Consider the following 23,254-nt stretch of genomic DNA (forward strand, 5'->3'; position numbering starts at 1 on the left):
TAAAGGGGTACTCTGCTGGAAAACATTTTTTTTTTAATCAACTGGTGCCACAAAGTTAAAGGGGTTCTCCACCATGAGGTGATTTTAGTGCATACCTGGCAGACAGTAATGGACATGCTTAGGAAGGATCTGCGCTTGTCTTGGGGATAAATGGCTATGTTGTGAGATTACCATAATACTGGGGCTAGCTTTTTGTGAACTGGTATTTCCTCTTTGAGTTTTCTTTTTTTGACTACAAATCCCATAATTCCATTTTCCTCCCTCCCACACATCAGCCACCACACCCATTGAAACATAAATGAGCTGCATCCATTCAAAAAACCTGTGGTTTTCAATCAGGGTGCCTACAGCTGTTGCATTAGTTGCAGATTGATCTCTCTCTCCCACCAAGCGATCGCTCCACCCATTGAAGCAGACAGGCTCCCTGTCATCAGCTGACTAGTGATGTCAGGTCTCGGCCACATTGCAACCTGGGAAAAATCTGAGACAGCAGTCATTTTGTATGCTGGTAAAAATAAATATTGGGGTGAAAATCACAGAAGAATTGTGAGAAAACCGTCACACACAGGTACAGACACTATATTATGAACTACACTAACTTTACAGCCCCTGTAGCATAGTCAAATAAAACAAAATTCCTGGAATACCCCTTTAAACAGATTTGTAAATTACTTTTATTAAAAAATCTTCCAGTACTCATCAGCTGCTGTATGATCCACATGAAGTTCTTTTCTTTTTGAATTTCCTTTCTGTCTGACCACAGTGCTCTCTGCTGACACCTCTGTCCATGTCAGGAACTGTCCAGAGCAGGAGAGGGTTTCTATGGGGATTTGCTCCCACTCTGGACAGTTCCTAAAATGGACAGAGGTGTCAGCAGAGAGCACTGTGGTCAGGTAGAAAGGAAATTCAAAAAGAAATGAAGTTCCTGTGTATCATACAGCAGCTGATAAGTACTGGAAGGATTAAGATTTTTTAATAGAAGTAATTTACAAATCTGTTTAACTTTCTGGCATCAGTTGATTTATAAAAAAAAAAATTTTTTCCAGTGGAGTACCCCTTTAACACTCTAATTCTCTATTCACATCCAAAGCTGCATCCAGTGCCCACTAAGCCCTAAACTCACACCCTGGCCCCAGCTCTGGTATTATTCAGGAACTGATAGCATTATTATTTGGACCGTACATAGAAGTGTTTCTACAGAACAGATGTAAACACTGCTATAGGGTGGTATTATTCACTAGATTGCATAGTACAATTTAAAAAAAAAAATTTATGGATTGGCGATGTTTTTAGCCTTCTTGATGAAAAATAAAATATATAAAAATAATTATATAATCTATATTTCTTTATTATAGGACCCCTACATATGGTCAGAGCCTCTTCAGACCATTATTTACTGTGCTTTAATATAGTCCTGGTACTGAATAATGTCTGTGACTATGGAGACTATGTGGTTGGCACACCTTCGTTTAAATGGTTATTGAGACACTTTCATCGGATGTTGTGGGCTCCACTTTGAGGAAGGGGGCGCTATTTCACTTTGCACAAAGAAAGGAGAGTCAATAGAGTTATCCCTGGTCGTTTTTTTTCTTCTTTTATTTATTTCTTTTTTTTCCTTTTTTTTTTTTCTTTGATAATAATAATGATAATTATATATTTTTTTTATTATATATATAAAATTTTTATTGTTGATAAAAAAAAGTTATCCATGGTCATTTTTTCTTATTTATTTATTAATAATAATGATATATTCTTTTATTCCTCTATTTATTTAATATGTGTGTGTGTGTGTATATATATACCGTATATATATATATATACACATATACATATACATATATATATATATATATATATATATACATATACAGTGACCCCCCGACCTACGATGGCCCCGACATACGATCATTTCCCCATATGATCACTCTCAGAGGCAGCATCACCATACGATGCTTTTGTATGTCGGGGCCATCGCATTAACGGCTATCCGGCAGCGCAGACTGCTTCAGCTGCCCCCGGATAGCCGTTTACGGTGCCCCGTGTGGTCCGCTGACGATCACTTACCTGTCCTCGGGGCTCCGGCGCGTCCTCTTCGGGATCCCCTGCATCGTCGGCGCTCTCCATAGTCGTCATCACGTCGCTGCGCACGCCGTCCCGTCATCCAATAGGAGCGGCTTGCGTATCGACGTGATGGCGGCGACGGAGAGCGAGGATGCCGGGGAAGCAGAGACCTTGCCGGAGCGTCGGGGACACCTCGGGGACAGTGATGGACGGCGACATCCAGGGCAGCGGTGACGAGCGGTGACGGTCCGGAGCGGCGGGGACAGGTGAGTATAACTTCCTCTAACAGTGGTCTCCAACCTGCGGACCTCCAGATGTTGCAAAACTACAACACCCAGCATGCCCGGACAGCCAACGGCTGTCCGGGCATGCTGGGTGTTGTAGTTTTGAAACATCTGGAGGTCCGCAGGTTGGAGACCACTGTCCTATACTTTACATTGCACGTATCCCTCAACATACGATGGTTTCAACAAACGATGGTCCATTTGGAACGGATTACCATCGTATGTTGAGGGACCACTGTGTATATATATATATACACATATATATATATATATACATAGATATATATATATATATAGCTAGATGAATGCACATATATACTCATTATAAGAGAGAAGCAAGAATCTGATACCAGTGAAAAGTTTGGAGGAATTCGTGGTAACATTCTTAGGATCATCAGCGCCGCAGCCCGTCCTAGGGGGCCTGTCACAGAACATTATTGATAGGATCTGACCTTTATTAAAACAATTGATCATGTCTTTCCAGAGACATCGCTGCAAGGAACTGCCTGCTCACCTGTCAAGGACCTGGCAGAGTTGCGAAAATTGGGGACTTCGGAATGGCTCGAGATATATACAGGTAAAAATCCCACAGGCGATTACTAAAGAAAATACAAATTGTCCTCCTGAGCCTCGGCAGGGCCCTATTTATCTGTAGAGGAGACGTCTCATGTCTCTGCCGTCTTCTTGAAGGTTTCTATATCATAAAGTGCCAAGCACCAGTCTGCATAGTTCTGTATGTGATAGCGGGGTGTGATGAGGGAAAATGTTGTTACCAGATGGTATTAACCCCTTGTGTTCGTGACGCCAGGGCATGGTTTAGCCTATAGCCAACCCAAGGTATACCGCTGGATCCTGGGCTAGGCACGGGGGCAATAAAGACTCCGACGCCAAGTTACGGACAACGGTAGCTTTACTGAGAGTAGACAGATGGTAAAGTCTATACAGTTCAGCCAGGGCCCAAGGAGGTGACCAGTGATGCAGAGACCTTAAAGGGGTATTCCAGGCCAAAACTTTTTTTATATATATCAACTGGCTCCGGAAAGTTAAACAGATTTGTAAATTACTCCTATTAAAAAATCTTAATCCTTCCAATAGTTATTAGCATCTGAAGTTTTCTGTCTAACTGCTCAATGATGATGTCACGTCCCGGGAGCTGTGCATGATGGGAAAATATCCCCATAGGAACTGCACAGCTCCCGGGACGTGAGTCCTCAGAGAGCAGTTAGACAGAAAAAAACAACTCAACTTCAGAAGCTAATAACTATTGGAAGGATTGAGTTGTTTTTTTCTGTCTAACTGCTCTCTGAGGACTCACGTCCCGGGAGCTGTGCAGCTCCTATGGGGATATTTTCCCATCATGCACAGCTCCCGGGACGTGACATCATCATTGAGCAGTTTGACAGAAAACTTCAGATGCTAATAACTATCGGAAGGATTAAGATTTTTTAATAGGAGTAATTTACAAATCTGTTTAACTTTCTGGCACCAGTTGATATATAAAAAAAAAGTTTTTGCCTGGAATACCCCTTTAAGGGCTTGCTGGGACTTGTAGTAGGACTGGACAATTGAATGCAGACCACGCTGACATGACAGGTGACAGTTACTGACTTGACTTGACTCATAAAGCTGTGACTTTATCTTACTTGACTTGATGGCGGCTGCAGGACTGGACTTTGAGGTCTCCAACACTCTGGACACACACACTAGACAAGACTGCACTGGACCTCAGCAGGAAGCAAGAGAGCGAAGCTCCAAGAGAGAGAAGCTCCACCCAGGGCTTATAGGGGGAGACTAGCAGGGAGCCCATAGGTCACTCTTTGGGGTCACCTGGTCACTGGTACCTCCTGGGTAACAATCACATGACATAACTCTTAAAGATACAACATATTTTATAATACAACACACTGCAGAACATATGTACAGGGGGGGGGGGGGGGGGGGAAACAGGTGCAAGGGGCCCTGGGGACACTGAAGGAGGCTGCCTGACAGGACAGCAAGGGTACAGGGTAACATCTCCCGTACTGGGCCACCACATGTACATTGTGCACTGAATTTCCCCTGTGATATGAGGCTTTTGCCACCAGAGGGCAGCAGTTTGTATGTTGCATGCTGCTGGAGAGAGCACAGTCTCCTGCCTCTCGTGGGCCTCACATCTGAATTTTTGATAATCTATATTACTATAGCTCATTGTTTCCCAACCTTGGTGCCTCCAGGTGTTGCAAAACTACAACTCCCAGCATGCCTGGACAGCCAAAGGCTGTCCAGGCATGCTGGGAGTTGTAGTTTTGCAACATCTGGAGGCACACTGGCTGGGAAACACTGCTATAGCCTCTGATAAATGTGTTATGGTAGATGTGTTACGCATGCTAAACAGCAGGTATCATGGTCTGGAAAGTGGATGGGAGACCAACAGCGATGCTCAGAGCAGTGTTACCCAACCAGGGTGCTTCCAGCTGTTGCAAAACTACAACTCCCAGCATGCTAAGCAGCAGGTATCATGGTCTAGGCAGTGGATGGGAGACCAGCAGCAATGCTCAGAGCAGTGTTTCCCAACCAGGGTGCCTCCAGCTGTTACAAAACTATAACTCCCAGAATGCTAAGCAGCAGGTATCATGGTCTGGACAGTGGATGGGAGACCAACAATGCTCAGAGCAGTGTTTCCCAACCAGGGTGCGTCCAGCTGTTGCTAGACTACAACTCGCTGTCCGGGCATGCTGGGAGTTGTAGTCTTGCAACAGCTGGAGGCACCCTGGTTGGAAAACATTAATGTAGAGAATAATATACAATACAGTAAGACAGTACTGTGCTCCAATGCAGAGCCACAATGTAAAACAGACTATGAAATTAGTCACATGGGTTATCCAGGATAAAAAAAAAAAAAAACAGCTGCTTTTTTCCAGAAACAGCGCCTCCCATGTCCTCAGTTTGTGTGTGGTATTGCAGCTCAGTTCCCTTAAAGTGAATGGAGCGGAGTTGTAATGCCGCACAGAATCTGAGAGTGGGGCTGTTTTTTGGGAAAGGCAACAAAGGCCTAGTTCACATGGCTGAATTTCCAAGGGGAATCTGGCGGAAAAATTCAGTTTGGAAATTATTTTCAATAGGATTCTGCTGCATCACCCACACAGCGGAATGTCCGCAGTGGAAACATCTGCCTTGAAAATTCTGATTCCAGCCTCAATTCTATCGGTGGACTCTGCTCAGAAATGCATTGCCGTCTTTTGAGGTCTGCAAAATGTCTGACTGTGAATGTAGCCTGATGCTCCAGGACAGTTTAAACCCCCCAAAAGTTGTAAAATTGTGTGCGTGTGTGTGTCTGTGGGGGGGGGGGTTAATTTAGCCCCACAAATACTTTTTTTTAAATATGTTTAAAGCCTTTTTAGGCTGTATTTGTGAGAGGGGCGGAAGTTTCTCCACCCCCCTGCACATCTAGGCAGAGCGCGTAAGGTGTTGTGGATGGGGGAAGGGGTATTTAACGCCCCTGCCTCCTACTGGAGGGGCGTTCGTGACATTTGCGTATGCCGTTTGAATCTCCCGCCAAATTCTTTGGAGCGGCTGCTCACTGTGCCGGTGTCTCGCTGATTATGGGCCTTATCGGGTATACAGGCGGTAGCTCCGTGGGCTGCCTCGCGGTGGGATGCGGCATCACCCACGGCCTGCATATTTATACATATGTAGCAGGCAGCAGCTGCAGGCTGGTTCTGCCTGCAGGCGGTGGCGGAAAGCGTGAATAAATCTATTCCTAGAGGTGGCGTGGCCTCTGCGTCTCGCGCAGATCCAACAGCCACATCAGATTGGGAGGAAAACTTGTCAGCCACCTGTACAGATGCGGGAGGCAGAGTCTCTGGTAAGGAGGTTGCAGCTGATGTCCGGGGGTTGGATTTGTGCCGGCAGAGTGTCTCGGTTGTTTATCTGCCACACATTAGGCGGCCCTGTCTGCTTGTGTGGTGGGAGGCTCTCACTAATGTCCTGCTGCACAAGGTGACTCGGGTATTGAGCTCTTAAAACGTGTTACGCCAGCCACGTCTGCAGGGGGAGGCACCACGCAGGTTTTTGTTACTGACACGTCTTCAGAGCAATAACATTTCGACACATAGGTGGATGTTAATCCGTTATGCCTTCCACATCTGCAGGGGGAGGTACCACACAGGTTTTTGTTACTGACACGTCTTCAGAGCAATAACATTTCGACACATAGGTGGATGTTAATCCGTTATGCCTTCCACGTCTGCAGGGGGAGGTACCACACAGGATATTGTTACTGACATGTCTTCAGAGCAATAATCATTTGTTACATAGGTGGTTGTTTACCCGTTATGCCTGCCACGTCTGCAAGGGAAGGCTTCAAGCAGGTTACCGTTACTGACACAGCTTCAGAGCAATAACTTTACAACACATAGGTGGTTGTTTATTCTGCATGCCTACCACAACGGCAAAGGGAGGCACCACACAGGTTCTGGTTACTGACACGTTTTTCAGAGCAATAACACCACGACACATCCATGGTGGTTACCCATTGTGCCTGCCACATCTGCTGGGGGATACACCACGCAGGTCTGTTACCAACATGTCTCCACAGCTAGCATCTGTCACACGGACGATGTTCACCTATGAGTGCCTGCAACGTCAGCACTGTCATAGGCACAATGGTACGCAAGACCGGTCCAGCCTAAGGGCACGATGGCTCATGCATGGGGCTGTAGTATCTGCAGGTACATTGGGTATGCAAAGACTACAGACATGATGGCAATGAAAGGATGGGTCACTCGCAGCGGGGTGCCACTCCTGAGACCAGGGGAGTCAGGAATTGGGCAGTTAGGGTTATGGCTCAGTCTTTAGGTAAGGTGTTTCGGATATTGTTTAATCTACAGGCAATATGGCACCATAAGGCTATTACCACCAAAGGTCAGTCGGGTAGCAGTGGTTGTGTCTTATCTTGCTAACAGTTCTATTTGCCACTTAATAGCAGAAACATGGTGAGCTTCATTTGGCCTGACAGGTTCATAGCGTTTTCACTCTTGCCCTGATGTCTAGTATGTCAGCCTGACCCTGCCTAAGTGCCAGCCCGGTTTTGGTCAGAGTAGGCATGACGACCACAGCTCTTCGGTTTCTCGGCATCGATTCCTAGGTCAGTCAGTTCGCAGTCATTTCACTTCTGTCTTAAGTTAGAGTTAAAATGTTTTTGCCCGGAATACCCATTTATCCCCAATCCAAAGGATAGGGGATAAGATGTCTGTTTGCGGGAGGCCCGCTGCTGAGAACCCCCGCGATCTCCCTGCAGCACCCACATTCTATGCGGGTGCTGAATCTCCAGTTTCGGAAACCTCCGGATTTCCGTGACTGGGGACGTGACGCCACCCCCCCCCCCCCCCCCTCCATTCATATCTATGGGAGGGGGCGTGGCATGATGTCACGTCCGCAGTCCCGGAGACCCGGAGGTTTCCGAAGCTGGAGATTCAGCACCCGCATAGAATGTGGGTGCTGCAGGGAGATCGTGAGGGGTCTCAGCAGCGGGACTCCCGCAAACAGACATCTTATCCCCTATGCTTTGGATAGGGGATAAAATATTTTTGCCCGGAATACCCTTTTAAATCTTGGGTTTGTGTTAGGGTAGGGGTATCGGTTCATGACTATAACATCTATTTTCTCTACCAGATTGACTTTTTGCCCACTAACGGCCGTTGCGGTCATTGGGCACAAATCTGACCGGTATGTTAACTTTAAATGTCCTACATAACAGGTAGGTAATTTACCACTGTAACCACGAGCACGAATGTGAAGCCCCGATCACAAATATATTTTGCCGCAGATGTTTTGGTAAAATGAGTGATGTCAGTTATGGCTCTAAAAGGCGAGAAGGAAAAATAAACCCACAAAATTGCTAAACCACTGCGTCTGGAAAGGACTAAAGGGGTATATCGGAGATAAACGAGCACTTTTCCTAGTGAAAAAGTGATGGTGGGTGCGCACAAAATGGGCTTCTCTATAGGATGAGATATTTGGTAGCTACCTCCTCAGGTATCCGAACGCCAACTCCGCCCCCACCACCACCACCACCGGCCACACACATATTGCTATTACAAGAGGGTGATCTGTAGTCACAACCTCCTAGTGACTTAAAGGGGTACTTCAGTGGAAAACTATATATATATATTTTTTTTAAATCAACTTGCGCCAGAAAGTTAAACAGATTTGTAAATTACTTCTATTTAATAATCTTAATCCTTCCAGTACTTATCGGCTGCTGTATGCTCTAGAGGAAGTTATGCAGTTCTTTCCAGTCTGACCACAGTGCTCTCTGCTGACACCTCTGTCAATGTCAGGAACTATCCAGAGTAGGAGCAAATCCCCATAGCAAACCTCTCCAGCTCTGGACAGTTTCTGACATGGACAGAGGTGTCAGCAGAGAGCACTGTGGTCAGACTAGAAAGAACTACACAACTTCCTGTGAAGCATACAGCAGCTGATAAGCACTCGTTAGGATTAAGATTTTTTAATAAAAGTAATTAAAATAATCTGTTTAACTTTCTGGCACCAGTTGATTTTTAAAAAATAGTTTTCCACCGGAGTACCCCTTTAACACTGCTGGTCGCCTAGATAGTGCACCGTGCCAGAAGGTCTCGTCTAAAGCTCATCCTTACCTGCTGCTTTACTCCTCACCCTAAGGTGAACAATGACAAGTGAGAAGAACATCTAGCAGCAGATAAATACTAGAACAAAGTGCATAAGAAGGTGCATAGGGGGGCGATAAAATATTTACTTTCCTGCAAATGGAGGTGAAAGTGTGAACACCGGATCAGAGCAGAATGCGCAGAACTAATATTTAATGCAGAGCGTTGTCTGACCGGAACGCGAAAGGTCACAGCGGACGTTGTATAGACTATAAAAGCGCTGACCACCAGTGATAATTATACATAAGAGCCCAAGATACTTGTTTTTCCTCAAAATAATTACCAGAAATAATAGCGCATTAAGTTGCCGTAATTCCTTTTAAATGGATTCGGCAAGAACAACATTGTGTGCATTATTACCAGTCGTCTAGTAAATAAACCCCAAAATGCTCTCCTTATTTTTTTTCCATGACACTGCCGAGAAATGTATAATTTAAAGGCAGTGTTTCCTAACCAGGATGCCTCCAGCTGTTGCAAAACACTGCTCTGAGCATTGCTGTTGGTCTCCCATCCACTGTCCAGACCATGATACCTGCTGCTTAGCATACTGGGAGTTGTAGTTTTGCAACAGCTGGAGGCACACAGGTTGGTAAATACTGCTGTGAGTATTGCTGTTGGTCTCCCATCCACTGCACAGGCCATGATACCAGCTGCTTAGCATACTGGGAGTTGAAGTTTTGCAACAGCTGGAGGCACACAGGTTGGTAAATACTGCTGTGAGCATTGCTGTTGGTCTCCCATCCACTGCACAGACCATGATACCTGCTGCTTAGCAATGCTGGGAGTTGTAGTTTTGCAACAGCTGGAAGCACCCTGGTTGGGTAACACATCTACCATAACACATTTATCAGAAGCTATAGCAGTGTTTCCCAACCAGCGAGCCTCCAGATGTTGCAAAACTACAACTCCCAGCATGCCTGAACAGCCAAAGGCTGGGAGTTCTAGTTTTGCAACAGCTGGAGGCAACCTGGTTGGAAAACGCAGCTCTGAGCATTGTTGTTGGTCTCCAATGCACTGCCCCGACCATAATACCTGCTACTTAGCATTCTGGGAGTTCTAGTTTTGCAACAGCTGGAGGCAACCTGGTTGGAAAACGCAACTCTGAGCATTGTTGTTGGTCTCCCATCCACTGCCCAGACCATAATACCTACTGTTTAGTAGGGATCGACAGATTATCGGTTTGGCCTATATCATCGGCCGATAATAACGATTTTGGACGTTATCGGTATAGGCAATTACCTTGCCGATAATCCGATAATGTCCCCCACCGCATCGCCCCGCCCCCCAACCGCTAAGTCCCCCCACGCACCGCCCCGGCCAGAGACCGTCGTCGCCGCCGCTGCCCCATTGCCTCCCCCATCCCCGGTTTGATAATTACCTGTTTCCGGGGTCGGCGCTACTTCTGGCTCCTGCTGCGTCCTGCATTACGCTGTGCGCTGCGGTGCGCAATGACGAGTGACGTCCTCAACGCGACATCGCCGTCAGTGCGCACAGTGACAGCTCAGGACGCCGCTGGAGCCAGAAGTAACGCGGACCCCGGGAACAGGTAATTATAAAACCGGGGATGGGGGAGGCAATGGGGCAGCGGGGCGGTGCGGTGGTTGGACTAAAACCGGCAGGGGGAGAGAAGCGGGCGGAAGCGGGGGGGGGGGGGGGGGTCAGGGGGGTGTGCTGAAATAACCGATAACTTATACCGGAATATCGGTATAAGTTATCAGTTATCGGCCTTAAAGTCCACAGAGTATTGGTATCGGCCCTAAAAAAAATCGATTTTGGTCAATCCCTACTGTTTAGCATGCTGGGAGTTGTAGTTTTGCAACAGCTGAAGGCACCCTGGTTGGAAAACACAGCTCTGAGCATTGTTGTTGGTCTCCCATCCACTGCCCAGACCATAATACCTGCCACTTAGCATTCTGGGAGTTGTAGTTTGGCAACAGCTGAAGGCACCCTGGTTGGAAAACAAAGCTCTGAGCATTGCTTTGGGTCTCCCATCCACTGCCCAGATCAAAATACCTGCTACTTAGCATTCTGGGAGTTGTAGTTTTGCAACAGCCACACTGACAATGAGAGGACTACACAACTTCCTGTAGGGGATATTTCAAGCAAAAACATGCTGAAGCCAGTAAAATCTGTGGTAACTCTATATTAGAGTTATATATCTTAGGTTGATATAATTTTCTGATACCGGAATACCCCTTTAACATTGCATTATTCAAGTAAAAAGCTGTAAAGCCATTTCAATAACCCTTAAAAAAACATTTTCTCCTTAGGGCCAGTTATTACAGAAAAGGAGGATGCGCTATGCTGCCGGTAAAGTGGATGCCCCCCGAGGCCTTCATGGAAGGGATTTTTACATCGAAGACAGACACCTGGTGAGTCTTCCCTGTTCAAGCGAATCAATAAACCGTAGCAAAAGTTTACCGAAACATCTGCAGCTCAGATCCCTGGTGGAAAAAACTAAGTTTAAGTAACAGATGTCGTCTCATCCGCTCATATCTGTGTGTAAAACATGTGCAAAGAGGTCCCATGTGGATACAGTGGGGATCAAAAGTTTGGGCACCCAAGGTAAAAATTTGTATTAATGTGCATAAAGAAGTCAAGGAAAGATGGAAAAATCTCCAAAAGGCATCAAATTACAGATTAGACATTATTATAATATGTCACCAAAAGTTACATTTTATTTCCATCATTTACACTTTCAAAATAACAGAAAACAAAAAAAATGGCGTCTGCAAAAGTTTGGGCACCCTGCAGAATTTATAGCATGCACTGCCCCCTTTGCAAAGCTGAGACCTGCCAGTGCCATGGATTGTTCTCAATCATCATCTGGGAAGACCAGGTGATGTCAATCTCAAAGGTTTTAAATGCCCAGACTCATCTGACCTTGCCCCAACAATCAGCACCATGGGTTCTTCTAAGCAGTTGTCTAGAAATCTGAAACTGAAAATTGTTGATGCTCACAAAGCTGGAGAAGGCTATAAGAAGATAGCAAAACGTTTTCAGATGTCAATATCCTCTGTTCGGAATGTAATTAAGAAATGCCAGTCATCAGGAACAGTGGAAGTTAAAGCAAGATCTGGAAGACCAAGAAAAATATCAGACAGAACAGCTCGCAGGATTGTGAGAAAAACAATTCAAACCCCACGTTTGACTGCACAATCCCTCCAGAAAGATCTGGCAGACACTGGAGTTGTGGTACACTATTCCACTATAAAGAGATACTTGTACAAATATGGTCTTCATGGAAGAGTCATCAGAAGAAAACCTCTTCTACGTCCTCACCACAAAAATCAGCGTTTGAACTTTGCAAATGAACATATAGACAAGCCTGATGCATTTTGGAAACAAGTTCTGTGGACCGATGAGGTTAAAATTTAACTTTTTGGCCGGAATGAGCAAAGGTACGTTTGGAGAAGAAGAGGAACAGAATTTAATGAAAAGAACCTCTGTCCAACTGTTAAGCATGGGGGTGGATCAATCATGCTTTGGGGTTGTATTGCAGCCAGTGGCACAGGGAATATCTCACAAGCAGAAGGAAAAATGGATTCAGTAAAATTTCTGCAAATTTTGGATGCTAACCTGTTGCCATCTGTGAAAAAGCTGAAGTTAAAGAGAGGATGGCTTCTACAAATGGATAATGATCCTAAACACACCTCGAAATCCACGGGGGATTACATCAAGAGACGTAAACTGAAGGTTTTGCCATGGCCTTCATAATCTCATGACCTCAACATCATTGAAAATCTATGGATAGACCTTAAAAGAGCAGTGAGTGACAGACAGCCCAGAAATCTCAAAGAACTGGAAGACTTTTGTAAGGAAGAATGGGCAAAGATACCTCAAACAAGAATTGAAAGACTCTTGGCTGCTACAAAAAGTGTTTACAAGCTGTGATACTTGCCAAAGGGGGCAGTACAACATATTAACTCTGCAGGTGCCCAAACTTTTGCAGACGCCATTTTTTTGTTTTCTGTTATTTTGAAAGTGTAAATGATGGAAATAAAATGTAACTTTTGTTGACATATTATAAGAATGTCTAATCTGTAATGTGATGCCTTTTGGAGATTTTTTCCATCTTTCCTTGGCTTCTTTATGCACATTAATACAAATTTTTACCTGGGGTGGCCAAACTTTTGATCCCCACTGTATATGGTATATAAGACGTTATGTTTATAGGAATGTCAGCTCAGGATCCTTAAAGGGGTACTCCAGTGAAAAACAAATGTTTTCAAATCAACTGGTGCCAGAAAGTTAAACAGATTTGTAAATTACTTCTATATAAAAATCTTAATCCTTCGGCTGCGGTATGCTCCACAGGAAGTTGTGTATCTCTTTCCAGTCTGACCACAGTGATCTCTGTTGCCACCTCTGTCTGTTTTAGGAACTGTCCAGAGTAGGAGCAAATCCCCATAGCAAACCTCTCCTGCTCTGGACAGTTCCTGACATGGACAGAGGTGTCAGCAGAGAGCACTGTGGTCAGACTGGAAAGAACTAAACAACTTCCTGTGGAGCATCCAGCAGCTGATAACAACTTGAAGGATTAAGATTTTTATATAGAAGCCATTTACAAATCTGTAGAACTTTTGATTTGTAAACATTTGATTTGAAAACATTTGTTTTACACCGGAGCACAAATAAAAAAAGAGCTGCACTTACCCAGAACGGGACGGACAGAACGGCAATGTGAACATAGCCTAAGTCAATGTTTCCCAACCAGGGTGCCTTCAGCTGTTGCAAAACTACAACTCCCAGCATGCCCGGACAGCCTTTGGCTGTCCGGGCATGCTGGGAGTTGTAGTTTTGCAACAGCAGGAGGCACCCTGGTTGGGAAACACCACTCTGAGCATTGCTGTTGGTCTCCCATTCACTGCCCAGACCATGATACCTGCTGCTTAGCATGCTGGGAGTTGTAGTTTTGCGACAGCAGGAGTCACCCTGGTTGGGAATCACCACTTTGAGCATTGTTGTTGGTCTCCCATCCACTGCCCAGACCATGATACCTGCTGCATAGCATGCTGGGAGTTGTAGTTATTATTACTTTTGTTATTATTATTACTATTGTTATTATTATTATAAATGTTATGCACTAGTGATGGAGGCACCCTGGCTGGGAAACGCTGGTAAGGGAATGTATCAAGTTTGGTGACAAATTTGGCGCAGCAAGTGGGAAAAGCACACACACACACGCGCAGCAGGTTTCGCATTGCGCAAAAAAATCTGCGCTAACGATACATTCCCGCCATTGAGTATTAAATATTTTACAATTTTACAAGGAAAGGTGTGATAGATAAAATAAATAAGACAATAATGATGACATTATCGTGATAATGCAATGTATGATGGCATAAACGGGCACCACTTACCTCTCCTAGGTTTTTTGCAGACCGTCTCACCGCAGTTTATTCTTTTCAGGTCATTTGGGGTTCTCCTGTGGGAGATTTTCTCTTTGGGATATATGCCGTACCCCAGTAAAAGTAACCAGGAAGTGCTGGAGTTCGTCACAAGTGGAGGAAGGATGGACCCCCCAAAAAATTGCCCAGGACCTGTGTATGTTGATATTGTTGCTAAATTGTTCAATAACTTAAATATAATGTTTAGTAACATTGTAATAATTATTATTATTATTATTATTACTATTGTTATTATTACTATAAATGCACAAATTATAAATATTAATAATAATAATAATAATCATAATAATATGTTATGCACTAGTGATATCCAGAGCTGCATTCATAATTTGGATGTATTATTATTATCATCATCATTATTATATTATTGTTATTATTATTATTATATTATTATTTATAATAAAAAATATAATAATACTAATACATTCAAATTATGAATGCAGCTCTGGATATCACTAGTGCATAACATTATTATTATTACTGTTATTATAAATGTTATGCACTAGTGATATCCAGAGCTGCATTCATAATTTGGATGTATTATTATTATTATCTATTGTTATTTTTATAAATAATAATATAATAATAATACATCAAAATTATGAATGCAGCTCTGGATATCACTAGTGCATAACATTTATAATAACAGTAATAATAATAATGTTATGCACTAGTGATATCCAGAGCTGCATTCATAATTTGGATGTATTATTATTATCATCATCATTATTATATTATTGTTATTATTATTATTATATTATTATTTATAATAAAAAATATAATAATACTAATACATTCAAATTATGAATGCAGCTCTGGATATCACTAGTGCATAACATTATTATTATTACTGTTATTATAAATGTTATGCACTAGTGATATCCAGAGCTGCATTCATAATTTGGATGTATTATTATTATTATCTATTGTTATTTTTATAAATAATAATATAATAATAATACATCAAAATTATGAATGCAGCTCTGGATATCACTAGTGCATAACATATTATTATGATTATTATTATTATTATTATTATTAATAGTGCATAACATTATTATTATTACAATTATTGTTATTATAAATGTTATGCACTAGTGATTAGGGATCGACCGATATCGTTTTTTTAGGGCCGATCCATAAGCCGCCACCACCACCCGCTTCACTCCCCCTGCCTGTCCGGGGGCCATGAGACCTATAACCCCTAACCCCCCCCCCCCCCCTGAGGTGCGACGCAGTGGGGGGTGCGACGCAGTGCGGTGGGGCAGGTCGGGTCGCGGTGGGGCGGTCACGGTGCGGTGGGGGCGGTGCGGGGGGCATTATCGGCTTATCGGCAAGGTAATTGCCGATAACGATAATGCCCAAAATCGTGATTATCGGCCGATAATATCGGCCATACCGATAATCGGTCGATCCCTGCTAGTGATATCCAGAGCTGCATTCATAATTTGGATGTATTATTATTATATTATTATTATTATTTATAATAATAATAAATAATAAAAAATTATGAATGTAGCTCTGGATATCACTAGTGCATAACATTTATAATAACAATAATTGTAATAATAATAATAATGTTATGCACTATTAATAATAATAATAATAATAATAATATGTTATACACTAGTGATATCCAGAGCTGCATTCATAATTTTGATGTATTATGATTATTATTTATAATAATAACAAATAATAATAATATAATAAAACTAATAATACATCAAAATTAAGAGTTTAAATGTGATGTCTTACCAAGGCCAACCCGGTAGAGGGTTGATTAGTGTTGAGCGCAAATATTCGAAATGCAAATTTTTACCGCCAATATCGGCATGTCGCGATTTCGTGAATATTTAGAATATAGTGCGAATATCGTCACTTCCAGACTCGACACTGATCCCTCCGTTCTTTTAGGTGAAAGATATAATTGCGCATGCGCACTATGCGGATTTCATTACGACTTTTTGCATGAAAAAAAAAAGAGAACAAACAGCGAATATGCGCATTTCACAAACATAGGATGAATATTTGTCCATATATTCACAAAATATCGCAAATTTGAATATGGCCCCTGCCGCTCATCACTAGATGTGAGTAGTGTATTCGGAAGAAGGATATGCAAAGCAGCTCTCAGGTGCCACATTTTGGAGGAAGGTTTCTCTTCAACTCAATGTTTGTGTTCTTTTTTTTTTTTTTTTTTTTTTTTTATCAACTGGTGGACAGTTCCTAAAATGGACAGCAGAGGTCAGCAGAGAGCACTGTGCTCGTGACAGAAGAGAAATCCAAAACAAAAAGCACTTACTCTGTAGTATACAGCCACTAATAAGTACTTGAAGGATTAAGATTTTTTAATAGAATTAATTTACAAATCTGTTTAAGTTTCTGGCACCAGTTGATTTAAAAAAAAAAGTTTTTATTTCTTGTCCACAGTGCTCTCTGCTGACACCTGATGCCCGTATCAGGAACTGTCCAGAGCAGGAGAAAATCCTAATTGCAAACCTCTGCTGCTCTGGACAGTTCCTGACACCGACAGAGGTGTCAGCAGAGAGCACTGTGGACAAGACAAAAAAGAAATTCAAAAAGCAAAGAATTTCCTCTGTAGCATACAGCTGCTAATAAGTACTGGAATGATAAAGATTTTTTATTAGAAGTCATTTACAAATCTGTTTAACTTTCTGGCACCAGTTGATTTAAACAATAAATGTTTTCCAGTGGAGTACCCCTTTAAGGACTGGTAAAAAGTGCTGTGGCTACTCACATAATGCATAATATAGCCAGATGTTCTTTCTGTCTGTGAACTGTAGGTACCGAATAATGACACAATGTTGGCAACACCAACCTGAGGACCGGCCGCACTTTTCCATGATACTGGAGAGAATCGACTACTGCACACAGGTAAAAACCGCTAGATATTACTCGTTCTTCCAGAATATCATTAAATGTCCTAAAACAGCTCAACACAGAAGACAGGGCTCCCCAATGTACAGCATGTAAATCCCAAAGAGCACATGACCTTCTTCATTACATTCTAAAATTACAAACCTCAGACCAGACCCCCCCCCCCCCCAAACTAATACAGACCCAGCCCAGCCCCCCTAAACTTATACGGACTCAGACCAGACCCCATAAATCAAAACAGACCCCAAAACAAACCCCATAATCAAAACAGATCCCAGACCAGACCCCATAAACTAATACAGACCCCAGACCAGACCCCATAAACTAATACAGACCCCAAACCAGACCCCATAACTAATACAGATCCCGGACCCAGACCAGACACCCTAAATTAATACAGACTCACAGACTAGACCCCCTAAACTAATACAGACCCCAGAACAGACCCCATCAACCAATACAGACCCCCAAACCAGACCCCTAAACTGATACAGACCCAAGACCAGATGCAGAAACTAATGCAAACCCCAGACCAGATCCCTAAACTAATACAGACCCCAGACCAGACCCCTTAATTAATAAAGATCTCAGAAGTGGGGTACCCAGGAGATCTCTACTTCTGGGGCCCAGTACAAAATCCATAACATCCCCTCAACCTACTATATACGACTTATAACACTGGTGCCCTATTATGTGTCAGAGAAGCCATAAAGCTGCGTGCACCTATTATCTCTGCTCTCCTATGTGCACCAATTATCTCTGCCCCCCTATCACTGCTCTCCTATGTGCACCTATTATCTCTGCCCCTCCTATCACTGCTCTCCTATGTGCACCTATTATCTCTGTCCCTCCTATCACTGCTCTCCTATGTGCACCTATTATCTCTGCCCCCCTATCACTGCTCTCCTATGTGCACCTATTATCTCTGTCCCTCCTATCACTGCTCTCCTATCACTGCTCTCCTATGTGCACCTATTATCTCTGTCTCTCCTATCACTGCTCTCCTATGTGCACCTATTATCTCTGCCCCTCCTATCACTGCTCTCCTATCACTGCTCTCCTATGTGCACCTATTATCTCTGCCCCCCTATCACTGCTCTCCTATGTGCACCTATTATCTCTGCCCCTCCTATCACTGCTCTCCTATGTGCACCTATTATCTCTGCCCCTCCTATCACTGCTCTCCTGTGTGCACCAATTATCTCTGTCCCTCCTATCACTGCTCTCCTATGTGCACCTATTATCTCTGCCCCTCCTATCACTGCTCTCCTATGTGCACCAATTATCTCTGTCCCTCCTATCACTGCTCTCCTATGTGCACCTATTATCTCTGCCCCTCCTATCACTGCTCTCCCATGTGCACCTATTATCTCTGCCCCCCTATCACTGCTCTCCCATGTGCACCTATTATCTCTGCCCTCATATCACTGCTCTCCCATGTGCACCTATTATCTCTGCCCCCTATCACTGCTCTCCCATGTGCACCTATTATCTCTGTCCCCCTATCACAGCTCTCCCATGTGCACCTATAATCTCTGCCCCCCTATCACTGCTCTCCTATGTGCACCTATTATCTCTGCCCCTCCTATCACTGCTCTCCTATGTGCACCTATTATCTCTGTCCCCCTATCACTGCTCTCCCATGTGCACCTATTATCTCTGCCCCCCCTATCACTGCTCTCCCATGTGCACCTATTATCTCTGCCCCCCTATCACTGCTCTCCCATGTGCACCTATTATCTCTGCCCCCCTATCACTGCTCTCCCATGTGCACCTATTATCTCTGCCCCCCTATCACTGCTCTCCATGTGCACCTATTATCTCTGTCCTCCCTATCACTGCTCTCCCATGTGCACCTATTATCTCTGCCCTCCTATCACTGCTCTCCTATGTGCACCTGTTATCTCTGCCCCCCATCACTTCTCTCCTGTGTGCACCTATTATATCTGCCCTCCTATCACTGCTCTCCCGTGTGCACCTATTATCTCTGCCCCCCTATCACTGCTCTCCCATGTGCACCTATTATCTCCGCCCCTCCTATCACTGCTCTCCCATGTGCACCTATTATCTCTGCCCTCCTATCACTGCTCTCCTATGTGCACCTATTATCTCTGCCCCCCTATCACTGCTCTCCTATGTGCACCTATAATCTCTGCCCCCCTATCACAGGTCTCCCATGTGCACCTATTATCTCTGCCCCCCCCCCCTATCACTGCTCTCCCATGTGCACCTATTATCTCTGCCCCCCTATCACTGCTCTCCCATGTGCACCTATTATCTCTGCCCCCCCCATCACTGCTCTCCCATGTGCACCTATAATCTCTGCCCCTCCTATCACTGCTCTCCCATGTGCACCTATAATCTCTGCCCCCCTATCACTGCACTCCCATGTGCACCTATTATCTCTGTCCCCCTATCACAGCTCTCCCATGTGCACCTATAATCTCTGTCCCCCTATCACAGCTCTCCCATGTGCACCTATTATCTCTGCCCCCCTATCACTGCTCTCCCATGTGCACCTATTATCTCTGCCCCCCTATCACTGCTCTCCCATGTGCACCTATAATCTCTGCCCCCCTATCACTGCTCTCCCATGTGCACCTATTATCTCTGTCCCTCCTATCACTGCTCTCCCATGTGCACCTATAATCTCTGCCCCCCTATCACAGATCTCCTATGTGCACCTATAATCTCTGCCCCCCCCCTATCACTGCTCTCCCATGTGCACCTATAATCTCTGCCCCCCTATCACAGATCTCCCATGTGCACCTATTATCTCTGCCCCCCCCCATCACTGCTCTCCCATGTGCACCTATAATCTCTGCCCCCCCCCTATCACTGCTCTCCCATGTGCACCTATTATCTCTGCCCCCCCTATCACTGCTCTCCTATGTGCACCTATTATCTCTGCCCCCCTATCACTGCTCTCCCATGTGCACCTATTATCTCTGCCCCCCTATCACTGCTCTCCTATGTGCACCTATTATCTCTGTCCCCCCTATCACTGCTCTCCCATGTGCACCTATTATCTCTGCCCCTCCTATCACTGCTCTCCTATGTGCACCTATAATCTCTGCCCCCCTATCACTGCTCTCCCATGTGCACCTATAATCTCTGCCCCCCCCCTATCACTGCTCTCCCATGTGCACCTATAATCTCTGCCCCCCTATCACTGCTCTCCCATGTGCACCTATTATCTCTGTCCCTCCTATCACTGCTCTCCCATGTGCACCTATTATCTCTGCCCCCCTATCACTGCTCTCCCATGTGCACCTATTATCTCTGTCCCCCCTATCACTGCTCTCCCATGTGCACCTATTATCTGTCCCCCTATCACTGCTCTCCCATGTGCACCTATAATCTCTGCCCCCCCCTATCACTGCTCTCCCATGTGCACCTATAATCTCTGCCCCCCTATCACTGCTCTCCCATGTGCACCTATTATCTCTGTCCCTCCTATCACTGCTCTCCCATGTGCACCTATTATCTCTGCCCCCCTATCACTGCTCTCCCATGTGCACCTATTATCTCTGCCCCTCCTATCACTGCTCTCCCATGTGCACCTATTATCTCTGTCCCTCCTATCACTGCTCTCCCATGTGCACCTATTATCTCTGCCCCCCTATCACTGCTCTCCCATGTGCACCTATTATCTCTGCCCCCCTATCACTGCCCTCCCATGTGCACTCATTATCTCTGCCCCCTATCACTGCTCTCCCATGTGCACCTATTATCTCTGTCCCTCCTATCACTGCTCTCCCATGTGCACCTATTATCTCTGCCCCTCCTATCACTGCTCTCCCATGTGCACCTATTATCTCTGCCCCCCTATCACTGCTCTCCCATGTGCACCTATTATTTCTGCCCCCCTATCACTGCTCTCCCATGTGCACCTATTATCTCTGCCCCCCCTATCACTGCTCTCCCATGTGCACCTATTATCTCTGCCCCTCCTATCACTGCTCTCCCATGTGCACTTATTATCTCTGTCCCCCCCTATCACTGCTCTCCCATGTGCACTTATTATCTCTGTCCCTCCTATCACTGCTCTCCCATGTGCACCTATAATCTCTGCCCCCCTAGCACTGCTCTCCCATGTGCACCTATAATCTCTGCCCCCCCCCCCATCACTGCTCTCCCATGTGCACCTATTATCTCTGCCCCTCCTATCACTGCTCTCCCATGTGCACCTATTATCTCTGCCCCCCTATCACTGCTCTCCCATGTGCACCTATTATCTCTGCCCCCCTATCACTGCTCTCCCATGTGCACCTATTATCTCTGCCCCCCCTATCACTGCTCTCCCATGTCCCTGTTCCTCTTCTGGGAGCTGCTGATAGATTTGGGTTCTGGAGGAGCAGAAGATGAAGAGGATTTCACTAGATAAACCCAGTCTGAGACTATAGGTCAGAGGAGCCGCATCTCCTGGATTCTCTGTCTGATCATCTTCAGGATCTCTGCCCAAACCTCTCCAGAGAACGAGGATAACTCTAAGAATGTCTCTAGATAAATTATTTGGGGATTTTCATTACAGAGACTTTGGTTCTTTTTGTTTTGTTATAAAGAAGATCAGTCAATACCTGTACATTACTGATCCCAGACTAACAGTCATAGATAGAAGAAATCTCCGTATCATTTGGGGAGATTTATCAAAACCTGTGCAGAGGAAGAGTGGTGCAGTTGCCCATAGCAACCAATCAGATTGCTTCTTTCATTTTCCACAGGCCTCTTTAGAGGCCTGTGGAAAATGAAAGAAGCAATCTGATTGGTTGCTATGGGCAACTACACCACTCTTCCTCTGCACAGGTTTTGATAAATCTCCCCCATTGTGTGTATAATCTATATGTATATATAAAACTCAACGTGTGAATCTCTCGAGCATGTAAACTCCGTTTGTACACAGACCTATTGCGCCTGCGTGTGTCCCCGTGCACCACTCCTCCTTTGTTTGATTGGCTACATGCTGCCCTTACCCTTTATCGATCTAGTTTTCACTATTGCGCATGCGCCGGATCGTCGCGCAAGCGCATTGATATCTGGTTCTCCGTCCGTGCGTGTCAATCACAGACCTCCGCTGCAGACAACGGAAAAGTTGTGCGCAGGCGCGGGAGCCGACAGACGAGGGCTGGGAAAATCCATCCCCCGTCCGCGATCCCCGCGGCCGCGCACTAAATCTGAGATATGAATGCTAATAATAAATGGTGGAAGGTGCATGTGCATAAAATATAATTTAATGTCATAACTGTGCTTACATGAGGCTGGTGGACCAACAAGGCGCCGTTTGTATATCAATACCTACTACAAGTATATTTTATTGACATAGGAGTTTATTAATATTAATCCACATATAAAGCAGTAATTTAACATAGGGGTTAGGTCAATGCATCCAGGAATCCATCATCTGAGCCATAAAGTGAAATAGTGACGAGTATCTAAAAACAAATAGAAAAACAGATAGAAAAACAGATAGAAAAACAGATAGAAAAATATATAGAAAAATATATAGAAAAATATATAGAAAAACATATAGAAAAACAGAGTACCATTATAAAATTGTAATAATCCCACTGAGCAGGTATAGAATAGAAGAGACAGAAGCAGAGGAATAAAGAAAGAAAGAAAAAGAGGGGAAAAAGGGGAAAGAAAAGGGGAGGGAAAAGGAAGCAAAAACGGGGGACAAAGGAAAAAAGGGACAAAAAGGAAAGGAAAAAAGGGGGGGGAAGGAGGGAGGAAAAAGGGAAAAAAGGGGAAAGAACGGGGGGGGGAAAGGGAAAAGAGAAAAAGGAACGGAAAAAAAGAGAAAAAAGACAAAAAAGGGGGGGGGGGGAAGGGAAGGGAAAAGAGAAATAGAAACAAAAAAAAAAGGAAAAAAAGACAAAAAAGGGGCGGGGGGGGGGGGCTAAGGGTTAAGGGGGAAAAAACCATACTTTGG

The 23,254-nt window shown here is 44.5% G+C and overlaps 1 protein-coding gene and 1 long non-coding RNA gene across 3 annotated transcripts in view; one reads left to right on the plus strand and one right to left on the minus strand.

Moving 5' to 3' along the window:
• Positions 1–21,951, minus strand: part of LOC130363147 (uncharacterized) — a 29,318-nt gene extending 7,367 nt beyond the window's left edge. The window contains exon 1 of the long non-coding RNA XR_008891742.1: positions 21,903–21,951. This is a non-coding gene — a long non-coding RNA (uncharacterized LOC130363147). The remainder of the gene's footprint in view (positions 1–21,902) is intronic.
• Positions 1–23,254, plus strand: part of ALK (ALK receptor tyrosine kinase) — a 1,017,868-nt gene that overhangs the window by 977,460 nt on the left and 17,154 nt on the right. For both annotated transcript variants that reach the window (XM_056568555.1, XM_056568556.1), the window contains 4 exons: positions 2,830–2,922; positions 11,284–11,385; positions 14,426–14,560; positions 17,229–17,319. In XM_056568555.1, coding sequence (XP_056424530.1) covers positions 2,830–2,922; positions 11,284–11,385; positions 14,426–14,560; positions 17,229–17,319 — 421 coding nt within the window. The remainder of the gene's footprint in view (positions 1–2,829; positions 2,923–11,283; positions 11,386–14,425; positions 14,561–17,228; positions 17,320–23,254) is intronic.

This window comes from Hyla sarda, chromosome 3 (genome assembly GCF_029499605.1).
Source record: "Hyla sarda isolate aHylSar1 chromosome 3, aHylSar1.hap1, whole genome shotgun sequence".
NCBI lineage: Eukaryota > Metazoa > Chordata > Amphibia > Anura > Hylidae > Hyla > Hyla sarda.